This window comes from Ptychodera flava, chromosome 4, assembly GCF_041260155.1.
Source record: "Ptychodera flava strain L36383 chromosome 4, AS_Pfla_20210202, whole genome shotgun sequence".
Classification (NCBI taxonomy): Eukaryota; Metazoa; Hemichordata; class Enteropneusta; family Ptychoderidae; genus Ptychodera; species Ptychodera flava.
This window is the reverse complement of record NC_091931.1, coordinates 10,595,283-10,621,118: the sequence shown is the minus strand read 5'-3', so window position 1 is coordinate 10,621,118 and position 25,836 is coordinate 10,595,283. Positions and strand designations below refer to the sequence as shown.

At 35.8% G+C, this 25,836-nt stretch overlaps 1 protein-coding gene across 1 annotated transcript in view; it reads left to right on the top strand.

The window, feature by feature from the left end:
- LOC139130878 (H(+)/Cl(-) exchange transporter 4-like) overlaps positions 1-25,836 on the top strand; it is a 48,185-nt gene that overhangs the window by 5,614 nt on the left and 16,735 nt on the right. Inside the window, 5 exon segments of the mRNA XM_070696687.1 lie at positions 5,348-5,541; positions 16,048-16,257; positions 19,837-20,153; positions 23,176-23,382; positions 24,141-24,221. Of these exon segments, the coding sequence (XP_070552788.1) occupies positions 5,348-5,541; positions 16,048-16,257; positions 19,837-20,153; positions 23,176-23,382; positions 24,141-24,221 (1,009 nt within the window).

Below are 25,836 nucleotides of genomic sequence, written 5' to 3'. Positions count from 1 at the left end.
TGTCACTTCTCCAATTGCATGTCCAACACAGCTTTTGTGCACTGTTCCACTTTACCAGTGTACATTTGAATTTGAAATGTTAGTTTTTTGCAATTGAAGTGATGGTCGTGTCAATGTTTTACTGTCAGTTACAGATATTATTAACACAAATGTATGTCCTTCGATAACATGAAAAATTTGTAAAAGTTTGAAGGCAATTCAAAAGTGTGCATTTTTTGCCCATTTTTCTACCTCATATGAATTGAGTAAAAGACTCTGATATTACAACAATTTTCTGTACTTTTAAAGTTCATATTGGGTTGGGCGTCATATCACAGGAAATGAAGTACATCTCACCATAATCAGTGTATCTTGTCGAGTTGTTATGTTCAGTAAGTTCTTGAATGGTGAGGTTGAATTGCAGTGAAAGTCTACAGCATAAGTACTCATTATTACTGCACAGTGCTTGGATCAAAGCAAAAACTAAGGTGGTAAAATGGTCATATATTGACAACAAAAAATGACTTCCTTGGAGTTCTGCCATTTACGTAACAGCCTTGTGTTACTTCAAGTTTACCCATCTCTGGATCTGATTTCAATGCATTCTGTTACATATCACATTTGAAATACATTACAAAAGGAGTTGGTCTATGTCCTGTGCAAAAGGAAGTTATGTTGGCACATATCATTTACTTGTTACAAATACAAATGTACGTTGACAACGTACACATATAAAAGTGCTTGAGTTTTTTCACACCTTCGTCAGAAATCACATGAATATATACTGTGGTTCATAATTAGTCCCCACGGACACCGTCCGGGGGGACTTATAGGTTTGGTCATGTCCGTGTGTGCGTGCGTGCGTGCGTCTGTGCGTGCGTCCGTCCGTGCGTCCGTCCGTTCACGCAGATATCTCAGAGATGCCAGGAGCGATTTCATTCAAACTTGGTACAAGGATTACTTCATATGTCATACAGATGCACGTCGATTTGTTTTGTGATACGATCCAATATGGCTGCCAGACGGCCATTTTATTACGATTTTTTCATGTACAGAGCCATAACTCAGGCATGTTTCAACTGATTTTATTCAAAGTTGGTACAAGGACATTGACCAATGTCATAGATATGCACTTCAATTTTTTTGGTGATACGATCCAATATGGCCGCTGTGCAGCCATTTTGTTACGATTTTTTCATGTACAGAGCCATAACTCAGGCATATCTCAACCGATTTTATTCAAACTTGGTACAAGGACATTGACTTATGTCATACATTTGCATGTCAATTCGTTTTGTGATACGATCCAATATGGCTGCCAGGCGGCCATTTTATTACGATCTTTTCATGTACAGAGCCATTACTCAGGCATGTTTCAACCGATTTTATTCAAAGTTGGTACAAGGACTTTAACCAATGTCATACATATGCACCTCGATTTGTTTTGTGATACGGTCCAATATGGCCGCTGTGTGGCCATTTTGTTATGATTTTTTCATGTACAGAGCCATAACTCAGGCATATCTCAACCGATTTTAATCAAAGTTTGTACAAGGACATTGACCTATGTCATACATATGCACATAGATTTGTTTTGTGATACGACCCAATATGGCCACCATGTGGCCATTTTATTACGATTTTTTCATGTCCTGAACTACAACTCAGACATGTATCAAGCGAATTTATTCAGAAGTATTTTTATCACAGACCTAATGAAGAGGACTCTATCCTCTCTGAGGACCTATAATCAAAGTACCCATTAACAAGTGGGGACTGTGTCATCAACGATGACTTGTTATATGTACAAGTGTAACAGTACATGGGCATGTAACCGGTATGTACTTGTGATACTGGTAGTACTGGTAAGACTGTATCGGTAAGCACACTGTTTATCAGTAGTATTTTCCATTGCGTCCTTATTCATATAATTGATGGTATAGAACAAACCCAGCTGATAAAATTTAGATGATTAGTTCAATTCTACAGTAGCTAAGTGATGAAAATTATAGTATGAGCATAAATACACATGTGTGGTCTTCACCCCCACCCTCACCCCTAAGAAACACATACAAATATGAGTTGTGAAACCAAATTTATTGAACAATCAAATTTATACAATCCCTCAATACCTTTGATAATATCACTGGGGCTGCCTACATGTCCATCCCTAGGGGTGGGTAGGTGTTTTGTTGTATTGCTAATAAATGTTTATTCTACCAACCTTTGGTGTTTCTGCCCTTGACAATCTTCTGTAAATGTTTATCACCATGTTGCATCTATCATCTGAAGAGTTTGATGCCTAATGCGCAAAGCAAGTAGGTGTAAGTTACTAATCTGTGGACACTGCAACCAGATTACCTCTGGATTAACTTTGACAAAGTCAACAACGAAGCCCCAGCAAGGTAACTTCTGTTATACCTTGATGGTGTGTTCGTAGCAAGAAGAACTTTGTGCTGAGACCAAGATACCGCTACCCACTGGGGATGGACTTTTGTGCAATGCCCTATGATCTAATTGTTTAGTAAGTGTACATTAAAACATGAATCATGGAAGCTTGGTCATGTGTGGTTTAACAATCTAAAATGCTTGAGTGTAAAGAGACAGTGAATTTAGCCAGAAAACAGAAGGTGTTTCATAATTCTGGTAGACAGCTGCATTTGTATTCCATTTGGTAAAATCGTGGAACGTCTCCATATTTGTCCACTGTCATTGTGCATTCACTATACCTTACCTGTATACAACTTGGCTAGCCTAGAGTGTTTCTTCAGGCAGAGACTCTCCCTTGGTTAGAGAGACTGTGTGTGAAATCAAACATTGCTGACCAGACTATGCTGTATGCACTGGCTTGAGCAGGTCATCTCTTCAACTGTCTTGAGCTAGCAAGTCATCTCTTCAACTCTATCACCAGAGGTTCCCTTTGATGCAATGGTACTGCACATTTACATGTTTATAGAATTATGAATGAATGCAGAAATCAAGCCCTAATTTACAATGCTGGGAACTAGTAAAGCAGAGTTTGACAAATTAAGAATAAATGTTTTTACAGCTCATTACAGCTGCCATCTGCATTGTTCAGTGTATCTATGTCATTAATAGAGGTGCTGTATATTTTGAAGTCTGCATAAGATTTGTGTGATTGCCTTTGGTTTATTGATGATAATGGATGAGTGTCAAATTTTCCAAGATGGCAGCTGAAATTGATTTTAGGAATTTAAAAAGGTTGTGGTCAGTAGTACGGTAGTTCAGATTTCTGAAGTACATGTATATTTTATTGTCTGCAATTTGATGTAGTTTTAATGGGGCACTTAAGACTATTATTACTAAAAGCGCATCATTTTATTTGGATACAAACTAATGTAGGCTGATATCTTTGTTCTTAATTTGTAATGTTACTCATTTTGTTCATTGTATGGTTATTATGAACATACTCTATGGCATAATGTTCAAGGTGTAACTGTCGATGATAACCTATTGTAACAAAGGAAAAAATAAGCAAATGCAATTCATTGACTGATATGATACATGTATGTAGGTGTTGAGATGGTTCAATGTGGACAATTTGCAAACTGCTGATACATCTTACATGTAGGTACACACATGGAAAATATCCAACTCAGTGAGAGACAGATTCATAATCATAGTGACCTTAAGACCTTGGCAGAATGGTACTTAATGAAATATGTATAACTAAAACTTGTGTCTCCTACTGTTTCGGATTATGACCCAACTTATTATGGATCAAATGAAACTCCAGGGCTGAAAATATGTATGTATAGAATGCGTAGTGGATCCTCTGTTGTTGAAAGAATAGAAAATGTCTGTTTCTGTTGCATGTCTATTCAGTTCAGGTATAGCTTCAAAATAAATGTGATCAAACCATAAAATCAAGTGATGCAAAGTTGAACATGTAAAAAAGTTTGTAATCTTTGAATTTTGTGTACAATATGTAGCAACTGAAATACATGAAAATATACAAATAAATAGCAAGGCAATTTAGTGTTCAGAGGTATTTAATGGTTTTCCTTTTCAAGTCATGATATTCTCAAAGTGGAAATGAGCCTATGAAAAAGAGGATTGTTGGTGACTTTATGAATGCAGGAAATATTCAAATTACATCTACTGAGTGAAACTTACATACAGCAATCTCCATTGCTTATTGTGTTATTATATGAATCCAATGCTGAAGGGAAGTTGTTTGTTTTTGATGATGTCTTATTGTTAAAACCCTTTGAGCACCAGTGTCAACTTTTGTCGCCTTTATAAAATGTACCAGTCAAATTTTTCAGATTTTTGCCAAAATTTTGATGAAAAACTGTAGCCAATGAAATGTGATGTCCATTTGGTCCAAAATTATCAAAAAAATACAGAAAAGTTCATAAAATTGGTAAAATGTTGCACTAAAATTTTGATGGGAAAAATTAAATCACTCAAAGGGTTAAACAGTATGGAAAAGTTATAGTATTTGTCAGAAAGGTGTAACAGTGCAGTTCTCAATTGTCATTCATCATTGGGAGTGTTTAATCTATTTACAACATACCAGTATGTGTCTCCAACTTGTCTTTTTCTAGAGCAATTTCCCATACTCCAGGTGGTAGTTTTGTTTAACCTGTAGCAAATACAGAGGAAGTGATGGGTTCTAGTGATTATTTGCATAGCATAAATAAATTGTTTTGCTATAAGAATGAGATGATTGTAAATAACTTGAGCACTTGTGTCTCAAAAAAGGACATGATAAAGGCTAGGTCTCATGTTAAAAAAAGTGACTCTTTGCAGAAATTATGAGATTCCTCCTAGAAGGTGTAAGAGAATTTACATTAATGAGTAAATTAAATGGTCTAGTGTTTCATCACTGCTATTACAGAAAGAGTAGAGGGGTCTTTGGTCTGCACCCTTTCTGTAGAGATCAAATTTCATGCCCAAGATGTGGTGAATATACTCTGTAATCTGATATTTCACTCTTAGGGTCAGTTTTGGATGTATATATAGATTGCTTCAAGTATACACAAATAACAATAAAAAAATACCCCTAAAAAGTCTACCAGAGCCCAGTCAATTCTGCAGTAACTTGGAATAAATAGTTTGTTCATTGAAATTATCATTGAAAAATTCTCACAGATTACTTTATAGAAGATTTAAAATAGTAAATGCACTTTTTATATGTATAGTAAATATGTACATGTACCATGTGCAATTGAAACTATTGCTTCCCTGAAATTTCAGTATGCATCTGCTAATGTAAAATATTTTTTCTCTAAAAATCAAATGTGGAATACATGTATATTCAAGTTATCACCAGTGTTTGCCCAATAAAAAAGACCAAAGCAATGCCTTTGTGGATTACATGTAGATATTGATACATTCACAGGTTGAATCACTGTCCATCTTCTGAAATGGAAAGCGAAAACTTCTTGGACGAGCCAGAATCACCCATCAATGTTGACAGATATGAAAGATTTGGAAACATACAGGAAGAGGAAGATGATGAACTCATTGATATCACAGATGAAGATGGAAGTGCCACTGGCAGATCTGAAAACAATTTCAGAGATTCTACGCCAGGTAAGGTCAGATCAGGAATATACATGTATACTGTATCTGATCTCACAAACCCAGTGCCAGTGAGCTTAAGCGCATTCTAATAAACATGTCAGCCCAGCATTTGTATCATACTGTCCAGTATTTCATTGTAGTACACACAAACAATAGGACATGTGTTTGCAGAATTCCAAGATAGAACAATGAACATATTGGCACAATCTGCTGTCACACTACAGCTACGCATGTATGGTATCAGTTTTTCAGTCAGTTTGTAATATGCAAGTTTTAGCTGGGTGCATCAAAATTATCTCACATTAAGAGGATAGCAGGAATTGGTTTGAGTAGATGTTTTGCCTCTTTCCTTACCACAATCAAGAATAAGCATATTATGATGTATAGCAATATGTACATGGACGTAATTTGCAATTGACATCAGCCTAGAACTAAAGTGGCATTTGTTCATGTATCAGTATGTACACATCAGTGTAATAAGATGTGCATTTCTCAAAAAGTGGCATCGTTTGTATGGCCATATAAACACTTTGTGTGATAGTATTATCATTTCTACTGGCTCCATGGAATGATCCTTTGGTTGCTTGCCAGTAGCTGTCGTCATGTGAAGAGCGCCCCCTTGAGACCGTATCTGAAACTTGACAAAATGAACTCTACGTACACATGAAATGCATACACATTATCATGTATTCTATCATACAGTGTACGATATTGAGTGTAACATTTTTCACCAGTGAAAACGATATATGTACCGGCACACTGTCTGGAATAAATTTATAAATGAGAATACAGGGTATCAATGAAATGAATACTAAAATTTGAAGTGTTGAAAATTAACCAATAGTGAGTTAAAACTTTTAAAAGATACTGTGGTTGAAACATAGTCTTGGCCATATTGAGTGAATGTGTTGGGTGTCATGTGACTTGGCTCTTGAGAAAGCAATGGACTAAAGGTAGAATTTCTGTAGAGAAAAAACACTTGGTTTTTTGATTGGTGGATATTATTGGAGAATAATATTAAGTGATAACTTGCATGCGGATTTGCTTGATCTCTAAAAAATAGTCGCTTAAACTTAAAAATAGTTCCATAAATTTATTAAAATGCGAAAATATTTCTTATAACAGAATAAAAAAATTAATTTTGGAATAAGGTAAACACCGGTGGAAGTAAATTATTTCCGTCTCTTACACTATTTGATACCATTTCACATTAATAAATGAGATGATTAAAATCTGAGCAGTATTAGTATTCTTCCATATCACAGTTGACATTCATAGTTTAATTATTTTACAGCATTTTTGGAACTCAAATATTTTTTCGTTTATTTTTGATCGATAGCATTGAAATGTGTTTCACAATAGCTATTGCACAGTACTTCCCTATCAAACCATGAATATGCTGATTGGAAAAGAAAATCTCCTTTGGCATAAGCCACAGGGACTATGTTCAGTGAGCGCTACCATAATTACAGTGCCACAGACTAATACATGCAGTAACTCTGTAGAATTCTGAGGCACAGAGTTAAAAGCAATACAATTCTTGATGATGTCGTCTGTACTAGTATGTGTCTCAGTCTCTATATAGTTTGCAATTGTTCGTGTACTGCTCTACAATGTCTACGTATCCTAACCTTGCAATGATTGTACAAAGCTGAGACATCCAGATTCCTGACATTTACATTTCACCTTGTTGTACATTTCAACAGCATGTAGGTTTCACTTTTATCACAAAGGGCATAAAAACACCCAGGAATCTTGCTATGTTTTCTCATCCAAAATAGGACATGTACAATTTATATTAATTTCAAATGTTTACACTGATGTGCAAGGGTATTGTCTGTGACTCGGCCATGAGTAAATATTTATTTTTGAGGATTTTAGTGTACCGTATATGTTGCTAATTACATAAAAATTGACATTAAGCATTTTTTTTATCTCAGAAATAATAATACAAACTATAGGCAGACTCGGCAATCCTGAGAATATTATTACAAAGCGATATACTGTCAGTGTTTAATTTCTAAATGATATTGGCAAACTGCTGGTAGTTCCAGCTCTTGCATTTACATCACGTTTCCTGTTTAAAATGAATGTACCTTCATATAATTCTAATGACACATTCAGTGTACAGTAAACTTGCACACATAAGGGGTTCATTCATTGTAAGATTTGTTGATTTAAAGTGAATTATATGTTGAGAGATCAAATAGACATTGCAACATATCGGCCAATCAGAGATTCCTTGTCCAAACATACATTTCAGTCAGGTGCACAAAATTTATTGGCATAGCTCCTACATGTGTGTATATTGATTTGAAAGGTCACGTGTGAAATCATGACTCTCATTGTGTGGCCCTGTGAATATTGAAATCAGAGTATTCAGTACCAAAGTCATTGTATTTGTAATAAACGTGTATGTGTATGGATGATCAATGAAATATAGTGAAAGCATCCTGGTGAAGAAAAATATAAATGAGAAAGGCATATTTTAGGCAAATGACAAATTTAGTGCCCTTAGGCTCATGTTAAATAAATAAATTCTTACTCATTCATTGCTATATCTGTAATATCCAGCGCTATTTTTAAATCATTGAAATTGATTGGAAAATGTATGTCATTTGATAGTTGATAATATTGGCTGTGAGTAAGTGATTGAGTGCCTACTATTTTCCAAAAATTAAGCCTCATATTGAAGATTATTTAATGCATCTTTCATTTCAATCTGCAGTGATTCAAGTGGGAAAATTCTTCACTAGGTCCACTGAAGTGACGGAACTAGTAGCTCTGTTGCTATGTAATTTGAGAATGTATTTGATAAGAGACTCGCCGCCAGCACATTGTATTGCCATAATTCCAAACAGTATTTGGTAGCTTACCAGGATGTACAGCATAGAAGGAAGTTGTTTGTTTATCGTAGATGGAGTTATTGAATTCTGTTGGCAGCTCTGCTGAGTTGAGTTGCGTCATTGTCTAATGGTGGTCAGTGTTTGTATAGGGATTGCAGAATAACAAAAAAATTAAAAAGTAATAATGGTGCTTTACTGTATGTCATGGAGTGATTGATGACATGTAGAGTCTCCAATCTGTATCTACATGTACCGGTACAGTTGTATGATCAATCCCATGGACAACACCTGTAATTCCTGTTTACATTAAAAACCGAGAAATTGCTCTGTGAAAGTACAGAAAATTATGATGTCATGTATTTGTCCAATGACAGAAATCATACAGTTATATCTATCTATAAATCTGTAATGAGTGCAGTGTGTGTGAAAATTGCCACACTTGAACACCAAAAATTGAAAAATTTGGATTCTGATTTGAGCAATTGTCCCTTTCTATTTAGTTTATTCCCATAGATAATATTGCTCCTTGTGAAGCATTTTCTGTTTCACTTTCAGTATTCAGCCTCTTTTACATCGTCATTTGATTAAATTATCAGGTCACTGACATAGCTGTCTTGAGTTCTGCACTTTTGAATGTAGACGTATTCACTGCAGACATGCGTGCTGAATATTAACTATCTAGAGCATTGGAGTCATCCACCTGTTTCAGTATCTTCAGAATCTCATGTCCAAGGTTTTTGACTTTAGGAAAAAAAATTGAGCTTCAATCAATTTTAGTGATAACCTTTATCAGAGCCAGAGCAGTTCTTAATCCAATACGATGCATTTAGGCCAGCGGAATCATTTTGAAATCATATCTCCAATGAGAATAATTTTTATGGAAAAATGTAAATGTCATATACAGGTACATGTACACTGGCAGGATAACAACAAGAGGACTTCATCACCCACTTATCGTTTTTTACGCTATCATTATCAGTCATAAAAAATCCTATATCATTTGCATTTCCGTAATCGGTCACCTATCCCTTTACTTTTTTATGATTTAATAAATTTAAAATTCAGGTTAATGTTAATTCAGCCGTGAAATTATGTTAGAGTGTTCTTAGAATGTTCCACTGTCATTTTTTCCCATCATTGTCCAGCCTTGATAAAATTATTATGCAGCCCAAAATGACAGATAAATTTTATTACTAAGTACCTGTCTGTGGTGTCTGTGCATTCCCATCTGTCAATACAGTGAGAGATGTATATTTGTGAATGAAACAATATTAGCAGTGGGCCACCGATAGTCATGCTGAAAATGACAGAGGAAAATTTGCATCTTATGAATGAGTCAATATTTGATTTAATACTCATGGTTAATTTATAGGCTTGCGGTGAACCTTGTCTCTGTGAAAAAAGTGGCATTTAGCTATGCCGTGCTATTTAGTTTCAATCAAGGTTGAAAACCTTGCCGGCCGACCTCTTTGACAGTTGCCATGGTAATGATAAATCTTGGCCAAACGCGCAGGAAGCAACCCGCGGCCCTCTCCTCTGTTGTCACAGAAGTCGGTAATTGGGACTTTGTGAGTATGTTTATGGTGAGCGTCGCACTCGATGGAACATGCCAGCAGGCCTGAACACTCTACCTCTTAGAGGCAAGCGAAAGGGAAAACTATACACTCCGGAGCAGAAGCTTTTTTTGTGTGTGTGAGTTTAAGATCAGGAGAAATCCACGCGGGGGAGAGATTGTTTTAGGGATTTGAGCTGTGCTGGTTGTAGCCATGAGCTGGTGTGTGTCCTTCTCAAAGAATGATGCGGAGCAAGATGAGGCGTCACTGTTGGCCCATGATGCAAACGTTGTCATCTCCACGTGTACGGAATACATGCTGAAAGGCTGTGCCAAAGAAGAAGGTCAGACACACGTATTGATATTCACTGTCATTGTCAATTTGTATTTTTTCATGCGTATGAAAGTTCAGCTATTTAATAAGTATTTGAATTTACATGTGATTTACATGTATGTATGTGTCACCTTTCTAAATTTAAGTGTATGCCATTTTAAATTCGTGAATATTTGTGTGTTTTCCAGAGCAGTATTGTAAGTTGACAAAATATAGTTGTGTTGTATCTAGCATGGAACCTTTGTGGATGCAGTGACAAAAGGGCACAAAAGAAATCAGTTTCGTAAAATCTTAAATATTTACACAGTGGTCCATTCAAATTGCCAAAAAATTTTCACAGCTAGATCTGATAAATATCTTAATGTGTGGGAGTGTTCACGGGAAGATGGCGTGTTTTATTAAATATAAATCAGCTAACATGTGACTTTTATATACTACCGAGACAGTTCTCTAAATTTATTGAATATTTTGTATCTGCAAACTGATTTTAATCACTCTCCAGGGAGTGGGTAAATACATCAGTGTGTAGCGTTTTGTAAAAGATTAACAAATTAGCATTTGGGTGATCATCATCATTCCGCCACAGGTCATTTAGTGTTTCCTTTTTTGTGCCCACCTGTGGATTGGGAATTGTCAATTCTCAAAACGACACTTTTCTAGGAATAATTTACTAGCCAGAAAAGTAAATATAAATATTGGACATCTTGGATTCTTTTTTACCTTGTAGTAATAGTAATTATTGAGTGATACATAATGCCCTATAAAGATATTTATAGTTGGGTGAATACTGCCCATGGACAATGGATTTGCATATTGAGTAAGTTATCAAAGTCCGATGATCTGTACTGAAACATTTGCCTAATTTTTTCTGATGATTTTGCACAGTTTATCAATTTACTGATGTCAAAAAGAAAGATTCAGTGAACAATCAAGCATAGAAGAAGTGAGAATGTATGTATTATGTTTCTCAGCAATTTTTGATCGCAGTTCAGCTGTTTTCTGTATTCACTGACATGCGTTTAGTAAATGACAGCAAGACTAGAAGTGATTGACTAATGGCTGCTCTGAATGCGGCTTACAAATTGAAAAGATTCAGTAATTTCAATACAAGTGTCTAAGTAGCCAGGGTTGTCCTAAAGCTTGGTGAGTAATGAAATCATTGGTATGCCATCAAGTGTAAGAGAGCATAAATGTGTATATGCATAATTGATTTTGTAATGGCTGTAAAGTTGAAATGCTCAATAAGTTTAACAGATTCAGAATATTTTTCTATAATTTGACTGGTCATTTTGATATCTTTTTTGTTCATGTGTGGTCTTTTTGGTTTGATTTTTGCCCAAATTTCACAGAAAACAATTTATCCTGTCTTTTGAACTGAAATGAAGCATGTGTATAGTGTAGTGTGGTGGTTTACATGTACAATATGTGATGGATAAAGAGTAACATGATATTTATTATTGGTGGTGTATGGTGCTTGTCATAGTTATTTATGATCTTTATGGCGTAAAAGCAATTGCCCTCACTATTCACGATATTCTGTAATAAACTGTTTGAAAATATTGTGAAAATTTCAAGAGATAGAGAACATAGAATAGAGTTTTTATGTAATTTGACTTTTTGTGTAATTTCATTCATTTTATTTTATACTGCTCCATATCTGACATGGTCATGTATCACTTTTTTTTCGGAGTTGGGGGTGGGGGGTGAATGAGGGGGCATTGCATATCTGTAGAATCACAAACTAATTTAATAAATTTCTCAAGAGTAATCTACATATACGGTACATGAAGCAGCCTGTTGGTACTTCTAGAGTGAATTGACTATTCGGTAATTAGCCCTATTAAAGTGTGCCCACGCATACATAACATAATGCTGTATCGTCAGTTAAACAAGCACTCATATTTAACAGTCCAAGCAGTAAAGCGGTACCTATTTCTGTCTTTCACAAATACCAAACAATACACATACTTGTATTACCAAGGCCTATGTCGCTTTTGCAGAGAATGTTTTATGTTTGCTTTTTGTAGCTGATATAACTTTGAGAAAAGACTTCACAGATGCATCAGTGTCAGTCAAATGTTTGCTATGAAAAAACACAAGTCAGAGGTAATTTTATTTAAGGTGAGGGTTAGACTCAATAAATTATCTGCAATAAAATGATACATGTTGTGACCAAAGTAAACTACTCAGGTCACACAAAAGTACACATGCTACTACTGGACTACCTGATGTCCATTTCATAGTTCTGTGAAACTCTCCCCAAAATGGCCACAGTATCAGGTAGGTAGCTTCACTGTTGTCACCTAGGATGCTAGCCAGGTATTCCTTTGACATGAGTAGTGTTAAAAAAGTGGAGAAAACAGGAGTCCAAACAAAACACAGTGTTTTCTGTCCATCTTGGATGGGGGTTAAATTTGTTTTGCCAACAAAGAGACTGTGTGGAATTGGCAGTTTGAGACAAAGCCATCCCTATCAGTATCCAATATCAATTTCAAAGTACAACTTCACCTTGTACAATACATATAGCACAGTCTTACAAATTACTCATTTGATTTTGAGGTGCATGTGTTTGAGGTCAGTCTCATTGACTTGTGAAACCATGTTACATGTATGTACATTTCATAACTGTGACACATTGTGTACATGAAACTTACATTTGTGTATGTGTGCACTTCCTGGTCCTAGGGTCAGATACACAGTAGCATGCTGTGGCATTTTGTTAACTACACACAGGCAGAAAATTTGTAGCATAACCCGGTATCATTTCAACAGGCAAATTCATAGGATTAACCAGACAACAATTTTTTTTAAAGTGATGGAAATCTCAATAGAAAACAGATATATTAAGGTTTATAGACAAGTGCAAATACAGAATAATATGAATACGAACTTTGACTATACAAAGGTTATGCTCCTTTCATATTTTTATTTGTGACTCAGACATGTGCCAAATTTAATACAGCTTGTACAAGGATGAGCAAATCCAGGGATATGAGATCCAGGACCACGATATTGTCTTTGTCTTTGTTCTATATGAATGTAATGCCTTTTTATGAGGAGAGTGATACATGGTACATGTAGATGTATGCAAGACAAGCAAACTACTGTAAACTACAGCACTGCTGAGCCTATACACTGATACTAGTCTGAGGGACTGGTCTTGGAACTATCGTAATACTACTACAGATCTGCTTATCCCTATTGTAGATTGGCTATTCCAGATATCTGGCAATGCAAAAGAATGCTATACTGATCACACTGAGTGTCAAGCAGACATTCAGGTCATGATAATATGACACTACATGATTGTACGGTGTCTCATAAAACTGTCGACTTGCAATGCATGCTGGTATTGATTCTGATATTGTGAACATGCCGACAATGAGTCAGTGAGGAATGATCGATGGATTTTGGTTTCAAGTTGTGCAATTCTGATAGGTACCCCAGATAAACGACAGCTTGTGAGATTTTCCCATCTAATTTGCTTGTAATCACGGCTCTCTATATGTTTCAGAACTCATGAAAAGACTGAATTTGGGAATCTGTGTTCTGCAGCCGAGAGCAATCAGCGTCAATTAATTAATTAGCGTTGAAATTTAATCAGCATCCGTTTAATATGCAGGTGCTCTACTTTTTACATCATCAAAGTGTGACAATTAAAATTAATCATCAAAGGAGATATTAGCCTTATCATTCATTGACCAATTTACGACATCGTAAAACACATTATGCTGTACTTGTCAAATGCTGTCATGTTTTATTCATTATGTTAACAACACAATAGATCTAAATGCTCTGATTTTAACTGTAAAACCCACGACCCCAAAGGGTTTCCTATTATTATCTATTTTGTCTATCTACTATCATGGAGTATTATAGAGAATTTCAAGGAACAAGGAAACATTACAGGAAGATAAATAGTTTGTTATACCGGTAGTTTGGCTTTTCATTTTGCCGTGAGCACAGTGGATAATTACATTGTTCTTTATTGTAAGCGGAAGATCATGTCCAGTGAATGAGTGGATTAATGCTGAAGAAACTCACATGAAACCACCAGATTACCGGGAATTTTGAGAGTTGAAAGCAGCACCCATTTACTACATCCTGCTATTCATAGATCTGAGCAGTGAGCATCATCCCATTAATCAGGAATTAGTCATGTCTGATAAGAAAATATACGGTCGTCAAAAGCAGACCCTACTCCTGTGGTTTAAATATTTAAATTCAAGCAGCCCACGCAGCTTACATATTGCCTTGTCAAGCATGCGTTTCCATAGCTTACCCATTCACTCATAACCTGGTCAACCCCCACAACTTGGTGAAATGGAATCATCCGGTCCTTGAGCAGTGTGCTGGAGCATCAAAGTGAATGGCAGATATGATAGCATGGATGTCCAGATTTGTCTGCTTGTTTCTGCATCCATCTGTAAGGGGAAATTGGTCCCATACATTCATGTTTTCATGCAGTAGATATGTTTCTCTGGCGCAGATCATTTTAATATCTTCCCATTTCATCAATGGAGCTTAGTTCATCACTCCCTGTCTGATGATAAATTGAGTCAAATTTCCACTCTATATAAACCCTGCCCACACGTATGCCTCGCTGTCATTTGATATAATCTGAAAAGTGGTTATTAACTAAAAATTATAAAAAGACATTTTGCACTCTCACACAAGTGGGTCAATCAGTTTCTCAAAAAATCTGTAAATTGTGAAGTGATTCATTTTGTTCAGGAAGCTCATATCAACATATGATTTTCATTTGTGTTTCAGTGGTTTTTGTATGAGAAACAAATAAAAAATCAGAACGTCTGGCTCACACAATTGTCAGCCTAGAGTGATGTGTTCAGATCCGTGACACTCTTCCTTGATGAAAGTCTCACCATGGCTACTTCTAATGATGTCTTGACATCTCCTGATTCAGGTCTCTTCCCTATTTTCAATTTTCTTGTGTGTTTTCCTCTGTTTTCAATAATTATGTGTCTTTTAGTTTTATAGACCTATAGTTCATCTTCATCGGTACGATACCCAAAGAATTCGGCCCATATTGATTACAGTTGCTTTCAACCAGTACATATTATTGTGTGTGGGCGTAGATTATCAAATTGCAATGTCATGTGCAATTTTGCTGGTGTACATGTACATCATAGAATGAGTTCAGAACAGGTTGAACAATAACATATTATCAGATGGCAGCTGCTCTCTGAGATAATTCGTACCGGAACATGCTCCTCTATTTTCATGACCTGCAGATGGTCCCAATTTTCCAGTAATTTGACTTTCAGATCATTGACTTGATTTGTACATTGGTGTATACTCTGAAATCAGGTACAGACTCCGACATTTCTTGGCAGTGTACACATAACGTGTTGTTAGGAAATGAAGACCATTGCAGGTGTGCCATGCATTGTGGAACTTTATATCTACATGTAACTGTCTTCCCATAGCAGTTCAGATACTGACTACATGATTTAAATGTACATGTACCTGTATGTGTAGTTATGACACTGTACTGAACATGTGCAGCATGGCTTACTGATGCGCCAATATCATGAACAGTCAGTTACTTCAATACATTACATGACTGAATGAATTTGGTATATCAGACACATGTAACATTCCATGGGAGGCTTTGCTATCACATATGAAAGGATGTTCATGGACTTATGATCTTCTCAATTTTCAGAACGTGACAATTTTGAACAAGAATGATGTATTGTATTCAGAAGTCCTCATGTGCATTTTTCAATTCATTTGTGCTTTTCCTTTTCATTTTTCTCCAGGTTTAGTTGAGCCTCTGGACGATCTGCACATTGACAACGGAAAGTATGATGATTTCCACACCATTGACTGGCAGAAAGACATTCAAAAAGACAGACAGAGGCACAAGAGGATACACAGAGACAGGGGTAAATCCTACTTCAATAAACTGAAAGCAGCTCACGATGCATGGTCAGGATGGTTGGTGGTGTTCCTGGTCGGTGTTGCTGCAGGTTAGTGATAGGTTCTGAATACTTCAAGATGAAATCTTAGTCTGTGAATATTCCATTTTGATTTGAATGACAGTAAGAAGTCCATTAGTCTACCAATTTTATCTCACTCATGTGATATTTTGAAGTCATAGTCTTTTTAAACTGACAAAACTTTTGATTGTTTTCTTTACATGTACTTTTGTCCCACGAAACAAACTTCTCTTCATAAAGTTCAAAGCATTCATTCAGTCAACATTGTGCATTGTATAAATTATGCAATTTTATCATTGATAAAAGAATTCTAGTGGAGGAACTAAGATTCAATTGTCAACACTGACATTGAAAATCACACACACTGCATTTATAACTTGAACACTGAGTATTTGAACATGGTAGAGTTACTGGGTAATTGAGAGATGGCAGCTATTTTGAATTTCAAATATCAGTAAATGTAAAACAGTTTGTTTCTACAGTACCAAAATTTGCATGGTGATCCACTGATTTTTATTCTTGATTTTGAAAGACCATAGTTTGAAAAGTTTCCTTGGGGAAAGTTTTAGTAGAAGTTTATGTCATTCAATTTTGAGGTGCTTACTAAAATAAAAATGCATTTCTCTGGTATTTTGACTCTAGTCAGGTCTCTTATCTTGCCATATGGTTGTCATGGAGACACTTCCAACGACCTGTTTGCCAGAGTCATGAAATGGAATGTTCATTTTAATCAGGAGGAATTTTTGTTGACTTCATTCATTTGGACATTCTTGATACATTTAAATGAGAAACCTCAGACGTTATTGGAGTTGAAAGGTTCACTATAGCTCTCAGAAGCAGCTCAATCACTCGTGTATAAAGTATATCCCAGCTAAAAAAAGAAAAAAAGGTCTTACACTACTGCCCTTGTGTTCCTGTTTTCAATTTATCAGCTCAGTGGTATCTCCATCTCCCCTGATTAAATGTGATTGGGTTAGCTACTTTGTGGAGTAGTTTTACGGTTTCAAATTAAAGTGGACGAGACCAAAATACTTTATGAGAGAATTTCATCTGCCAAGACTTTGGGGTGTTTTTTACTGTACACTGGTCATGAATACCAATATAGGAACTCAATCTGTTGAATACATCTATGATCTATGCTGTCTCTTAAATCACAGTTAAATCTTTGCTGACACCTAACCCACAGCAAGGCTGATATTACTGTGGACATTCTACAAAATGTGAATAGCCGTGTATGAGACTGTTACCAAGGCAACAAGGTCAAAGGAAAGTGCACCTTTGAATTTTGTCCATAGAGATGCAACTCTAACATATGACTTGCTTTGTGTAAATCTTCAACATTTCACCTTGGTCAGCGTGCCCACGGGTTATGATTGATAATTGTCTATAGCAAGTCTTCTTTTCCAGTAAACTCACTTCACTGAAGGTCAACTCAAAGAACTGACATAGACATCCTGTCAGGATTGAGAGAGCTCTCTCTCTTTCCACACATCATAAAGAACTGATTTTTCACCGATTGAAAATGAGCAATCATTTCTTTCTGACTGCGTTTACTATGTACAAGCGTCTGTCTCAGAATCTTCATCACATATCAAGTCATAGCGTTGTCACGAAGAAGTCTGATCTTCTGTAATTTATCACAAAAAACGAAATCTTGGACAAAAGAAATGTGGCATTCTGATATACAATTTCAAGATATTCCATCCAATTAAATACATAGAATACAATTTTTGAACAACCAAACCAAAACCAAATTAAATAAATAAATAAATAACAAGTATACAGAAGACCATTCAGGAAGAAATTCAATACATTGATTCAATATGGCAGAGTATTTATGTATGAATTGCACTCGTGCTTTTTGAAAAACCAAACCAAAACAAAATTAAATGAATGAATGAATGAATAAATAAATACAACAAATGAACAGAAGAACTTCAATACATTAATTTAACATATTACAGTATGTATGATTTGTACTCATTTCCATCAATGTTGTAGATTGAAATGATACATTCTGAACACTTGTGATAATTCAAGGTGGAATAAATTTCCATATCGTCTGAGCAGATGTCCCTCTGAACCTCTCAGAGGCAGTTGTTTTGAAAATTCAATCTCGTGATTCACTTGTGTTGAATTGAAGGACATCAAACGCAATCAATTTCTATCCTCTGTAGCGTGTTAATTTCTGAACGTCCACACTACAGTGTGGACATGCTCAGTAACCACTGTGTTACATCATAGCATTCAGTATAATGAACTTGAAGACGCATACCCAGTATACCGGTATGTACATGTATCAAAGTACATGTACCCCAGCATACTGGTATGTCAAGATACATACATTTTTACCTGTTTTATGAGTGCCAAAGAAAACAAAATATCAGACTTGTGTTTGTACTCATGTGGAGTTATAACATTTATATCAAGGTCAGACTTGGTCCTTCAAACAGAAAATAAATGTATGACAAACAAAATTGTGACATCACCTGTGGCTCTCATTGGTTTCAAACTGTCACATGAGAGATTTTGATTGGTTAAAAGCTGTCACTTAAAATAAACATCGTGAAGACTCCCTACTACCTCATATACATGCTTGTTGTATACATGTACATGTACATGGGTGTAACTGTATCATTTGTGGTATGTTCAACACGTGTGATGCAGCTGAGTCATTTTACTTTTAAAACTTTGAAAACGAAGCAATATACCGGTGGGCATACATCCTGTTTTGCATTGCAGAGATGGTATATTACTTTGATGCATGTATTTCTCACTATTTGGACCAGTGCACGTACAATGTATATGAACAAGTATTATAATAATGTAATGTTACACACAGTGCATTTGACCTAATACCCAGGGGTGCATTGGATAATTTTTCTTCAGGCGCCCATAGTGGCGTCATGATTTTGTAGCTTGGGCATGACTTGCCTCCCCAAGGGAGTGGAAAAATCAAACATCACTGAGGGAACAACATTCAAGATGAAAATTACAGCACACCTAGAAATAAAAGGATTCCAACTTTGTGCACATTTATTTTAGACATTGTCATAATGCTACAACGACTGATATTTCACCTTATCAACAACAATTCATTTTGTTCAGGGGTGTTCCCTTTGTTTGTTTAGAGGAAAGTCTACCACGTGTGCATATGAGGCTCCGCTCAGAATTTTGACCCATGGTTGACTCCTAGGTACAACGATTTTTGTACCACTTTCCAATAGGGAGATCAAGATTTGTAATTATCTGATACCCAGATAACATTTTGTTTAGCATCACATGATGACAAAGAAGAACAACAACTTCAAAGTATATTCATATAAATAAAATTTTGGTAATTTTTCATGTTGTACAAGCTGTTCCCGAAGCTTCCCGGACTAGGAGAGTGGAGTTTCACGGAGCTTCCCGGACTAGGAGAGTGGAGTCAGTGAAACTCCTCAGGTTATCATGACAATGACATCACACGATAATCAAACGGAATCCAAGGATGCCTTGAAAAGTTAATCAAACATGCTCCTGGGTATCATCAGACCTAATCTGACCTCACCTTGACCTACAGTGTACCCAACCCAACCAAACTTGAATGCTCTTCTTATCCTATTACAGGTACATGTGCTGGCATTATTGACATAGGTGCGCTATGGATGTCAGATCTCAAACTCGGCATCTGTCCCCAGGCATTCTATTTGAACCGAGAGCAGTGTTGCTGGGCCGAGAACGACACGGACGAGCTCAAGTTCAACGACCGGGGTTGTTCCAAGTGGCACACATGGGCAGAACTCTTTAACATCCTGGGAGATAATGCAGGCAGCTACATTGTAAATTATTTATTTTACACACTCTGGGCTTTAGCCCTAGCTACATTGGCCGTAATGCTGGTGAAAGTCTTTGCACCTTATGCCTGTGGTTCAGGTATACCAGAGGTAAGTCGTAATGTGCATCTGGATTATTTGAACTTTGACATGCCTTATAACCCTCACATTCTTTGCACACATGGGATTCTCCCACCCACCCCACCCCCACCTCTACAGTCATAGTTTGACACTGTTGAAATTATTGACAATCTACCGTATGCATTGGAAGATCAAATAGACTTGTTAAAGTCATGCAGTGGAAATACTTATACCCAATATCCAATACCGGTACATACATGTAATATTATTCATCTATACAAAGTGTGTGCATGAATATGAACATAAGGCCAGGAAGAGCAATTAAATTGTTCTTCAGGATCGCTGCTTCTACTTCAACCATTTTAGAAATTTTTTTAAAATTACAGCAAATATGTACTCCCATATTGCAAATTTTAGGGAATTTTTTTGTCGTGCATACTTTTACAGTTTCTTGTATTCTTCTTGTAGCATACCAGTATGGAAATGCTCAGCATTTTGTTCTGCCTTTATCATTTTGGACATTTTATAAAATCTAGACTCCAAATCATCAGTAACAATGTAACTGGTGGGAGATTTTGCTGATTTGTAAAAAAATTGAAAAATTTCACTCACTGCCTCTGTTGCTTTGCCGAAAAATATACGAGGAACGATATTTTTCTCTGGCCTTAAAATAATAATGACTCTTCGATGGTGAATATTAAAAAATATTTCATCACGCTGTGAATTCTGTAAATCGAAAAATCACATGCTCAAAGCATATCTATGAAAATTGAATTTTTAACAGTAGCTATTAACAAGATTAAGGACTCTGCTATTAGGTATTCAATAAAATAACAATGTTCTAAAAGTAGCTCTTCCTTTCCAAACATGCTACTTAATCTTTAAACGGTTTAGTAGAAGACTTTAAGGTTTATCTTATCAGTTAAAGGAAAATGAAACAGGCCAAAGAAACTACAAATGTTTAATGAAGAGTGACATCATTAATATTGCAGAAAAAAAACTGTAAAATGAGATGTAAATTTTTACATAAAAAATTAATACTAGCAATTACAAGATTGGAGTTTATTTAATGAGATACAAAGCTATGTCAGTTGTTGAGGTATAAACCGCTGCTGACAATTTTATTGTCTTGCATGACTGTAGCATAAAATACTTGATTTTGTAATATTGAAATTCTCTACCTGTGCCTCAGTGCTCAAAGGCCCAAGGACAATACTTTTATTTCAATCAAGGTAGTTTTCTAGATCTTCAAAAGGTACAAAATATAAAATTGGCAATATTGAACCCACAGGCTTGTTTTACCATTTACAGTAGAAATACTGGTAGGGCAGCCATCTTGTGGCGTTGCATGATAGTGAGAAAACACCAAGCACTTTCTTTCTCAGTGTAGCCGTTCGATAAAAAAGATTTCAACTGAAGCAGTAAAGCCTCTAGCTAAATTCCTTCCTCCCACAAAAACACAAGTTAATCAAAAGTATAGTGTTTATTTTTAGTCCTAGTCAGCCTCCAAGTGATTTAAGGAAATGAAGTTGAGAACTGTAGGCTCAAAAGGATGATGGGAATGCCCTGTTGCCATAACAACTGCTCCCTGGTTACTAGGAAGAAAAGTCATGAATTACTAATAAAAAGTATAAATTGAAATGACAGTTTGAATAAACACGGTGTAGTTACAGATTTCATTACTTATCTGTGTTCAGTTTTCAAGGGCAGTGTGTGTTTATTCCTGAAAGTTGAAGTGTCCAGCCTGGCTAATTATCAAGTTTTTTTCAAACTTAAAAAAATATTCTCAAGGAGGCGGCTTTCAAACCCTTGTATTCTGTAAAATTGAGTTTGATAGCCAAGCCATTATTTGACTGCGTAGGTTTAATGACGTACTTCATCTTAGAACGTGAGACACACACAAAAAAAATAATGTAAAATTGATGAAAAAAGACTCGTCAATCAGTAATCTTTCCACTGCATTGAAAGTGAATACTCAATAATTCAGTATTTTCAAGATGTGGCATCGGTTTGCTTCATCTTCACTTCATCAAAAGGTCACCTGAAAGATACTGTTTTACTGTGTTTTTGTTTTGGGACTTAAGCCATGGTGTTACTGCAGTTCCCCAGTGACATCAAGACAGTCACATGAGGAGACAATGGTAGTGTTGTAAGGGCTGCCAAACCATTTAGTTTACAAACAATTATATCTTTTGAGCTGAGGAAGAATACTGAGTTGTGTCCTCACATTTCATTCTTGTAAAAAATTATATTACAGCTTTGTCAATACCAGTGAATTTTGTTATGTCATACCCTCAGATTATTACTGTATAATATAAATGTATCCAATTATTTAGTATTGTGGATCCAGATGTTCCCTACATCTCCAAATTCACTGGTATTGCCAAAATTATAATATAATAGTGATAACATACTCCGTCCAGATCCATAATGGACTCTTAAACGTTCGCACTCCATAATGTACTGGGCAAAGCCTCGTACATTATATTGTGCAAAGTTTGCTTTCATCCATTATGGGCCGGGAGTGAGTTCATTGTTGCTTAATTGTGAGCAAAAAAGCATTATTAGTGGCTGTGAGTCAACTTTCTAACTGTTCTTTACTAAATTATGGAAAAAAAAGCAGAAAAGAGGATACACACCCTGTATTCAGAAGTACAAATATCAGTCCACACAATCCATTGTTTGGAATTGGTTCTCATGTTATAAAAAGTCCAAATGTATAGTTGACTCTGATTCAACATTACCGGTTTAGCACATTCCCTAGGCTCATGATAACTGCAGACAACCCTCTTTGAATTACACAACTATAGAAATCTTATAATAATTGTTTGCTGTCTACCAGTGCGTTAAATATAGATTTTATTTTCATATCTTTTAATGTGCATCTACCAATACCATAATGTTATACAACATACAGTATAGAAAATCAGTTACTAAATTGAGCAGTTCATGTTTTTCGCATGCAGTTCATGCTGTTATCAGAGTTTTGAATTCATTTCCTTACTTTTCTAGCAATACAGATATTAAACATTTCATTGTTATTTTGTTTCAGATCAAAACAATTTTAAGCGGGTTTATCATTAGAGGCTACCTAGGAAAATGGACACTTCTCATCAAATCAGTGACCATGATGCTAGCTGTGTCGGCCGGACTCAGTCTTGGCAAGGAGGGACCACTGGTCCATGTGGCCTGTTGCTGTGGCAACATATTTTCATACTTATTCCCAAAATATGGGAAAAATGAGGCAAAGAAAAGAGAGGTGAGTTTTGGTTGCATGTCACAACACAGTAGAGCTGTTCTCAAGGCAGTGTACGTGTATCTTAATCTCAAACTTTTCTCAAGGAACCTTTCAATCATACTCTTTCAAAATCAAGAATAAAATTCGGGGATAACTGTGCAAATTTTGGTACTAGAGAAAGAAATTATCGAAAATTTATCGACATTTGAAATTCAAAATGGCCACCATACCTGTGTTAACTCTATGGAAAAAAGTAAAATTTTCAAATTTCAAAACACTAAGACAGTGAAATGTTGTCTTACACCAAGAGCTTTAAAATGAACCCCCACAAGTGATAGATCAGAAAAGAATTATAACAGTAGTTTAACCTAATCCTATTGTTTTCTATAGCAAAATTTGACTTCTATATAGGGAAGTTGGGAGGGGTGGTTGGGGGTTTGAAGGCTTAATCCTTATTGGACTGAGCCCCTTGATTGCTATGTGGTATTGACCTCTTGTTCCTTTAGTTTATAAAGCTTGGTGTATCCAAGCTCAGCAAGTTGGCAAAGGTGCACTTATGCCTTCGTACTGGCCTAGCAAGATTAATGAGGGGGCATACATCAGAGGCTGTGAGAGAGAGTCTGGACGAACTACTACATTTGCACAAATTTGTACCGTACATGTATGTTAGAACATCGACAATGAGTTCTGTGAAGTATCAAGACATTGCGCCAAGACAGAAGAAAATGCCCATAATAATGAATCTATGAATGACAATAATTATGTGGTTTTATTCACAGGTTTTGTCGGCAGCGTCTGCTGCAGGTGTATCTGTCGCCTTTGGAGCACCAATTGGAGGTGTGCTTTTTAGTTTAGAAGAGGTAAGATTGGCTGTTTTGTCGCTGTGTGTGTGTTTTCTTAGTAATACTTCATACTCAATGCAGGGCATACTACCATTGGAATGTTATTGTAGGCAACATACATAAATTTATTCAGCAATTATTGGTTTTATTTCTTTATTTTATGTAACTCATATTGTTGTATTTGAATGGCAAATATGGACAAAAATTTATTTAAAAAAAAGATTGTGGTATACCATACAGTTGATAGCCATAGAAAATTGCTCTGTACCTACATCTGCAACCCAATAGCGTATTCATATACATGTAAGGTATAATTTGTTACCATTGTACTCCCCACTTCATTCTTTAGTAACAGAAGTCATATTACTCCATCTTGTATGCGTAGACATATGTGGTAAATGCATAATTTCTTGAATATAAAAGTGAAAAGATTTTTTTCAGTACATGTAGTTATTTTATGATCTTACAGGGACAAAGTCACTCTTTATGGTTTTGAGAAAACATAGTATTCCCGGGTACTTGCATTAAGTCACCCAGTGTACAAAATGACAATAGTACATAACTACAAAATTGTGTAAGTTACCGCTTTGCTGAATGAGTTTTCCTTTTCTTACTTGCTTTCGTCTGACATATAAACATGTAAGGGAAAGCTGCTATCTTTATGTACATGAAAATATTTCAGTGTAAACGCTTGTATGAGGTCCAGTCTTAATGTAACAGTGTATATTCAGCCATGCATGGTGACAGTTGTACACCTGAATTTTTGAACTTGAATTTTTGTTACAGACTAAAAATGTTTCACTATATGTTGATATAATCTTCTCTAACTACAAGCTGCGTTGAGTTGCACCGTGGACCAGTATTTCAGCATGTTTAAAGAAGTCAAACAACACAAACTATTTTTCATATCAAACAAAAGTTCATGAAAAAAGAGCTCAAAAAAGAGCAGCTTCATCCCTTTAATTGATGATGAGGCCAATTGACCCCATTATTGATGGGACATCACTTAACATTCACCGTTTATCCATGTCATCATGACAGTCATACAAATTATCATCAGATTATATCCACCTAATTGACTTCTAATTATTGTCACACATAATTTTAAGCGGTAATCTTGATTTGATAATGTGTAATAAATTATGGAAAGTCTGCACTGACATGTTTAGTCCCAGATGACCCCTACAACAACATGCATGCATTGCAGTCGGCACTGATACCATCAGACTCATATATTCTAAAGTAGAAGAAGAAAAAAAGGTGTTTAGGCATAGTGAACCACCAGGACCCGAATACACATATGTATGACTTTCCCACTACGGTAGATATGCACATACACAATCAATTTCAACATTATCAAAACTAGTTAAGAGTTTAGAAATCCTTTGGAAATAAAAAAGCAACTTGATGTGAATATGGTGTAGTATGATGTAACTAGCAAAGAAGATACCAAGAATTGGTTGGATTTGAGTAAAGTGTCAACTACCAGCCATCAAATACAACACAGTAAAAAGATAACGTATGGATATATCGCCTCTCTGGAAGTCTGTGCTCCTTAAAACTAGAAAGAATTGCTGTTTGCTGACAACAAGGTTCTGACTAGCATTATAGTCATTCCCATTTGGAAACTATA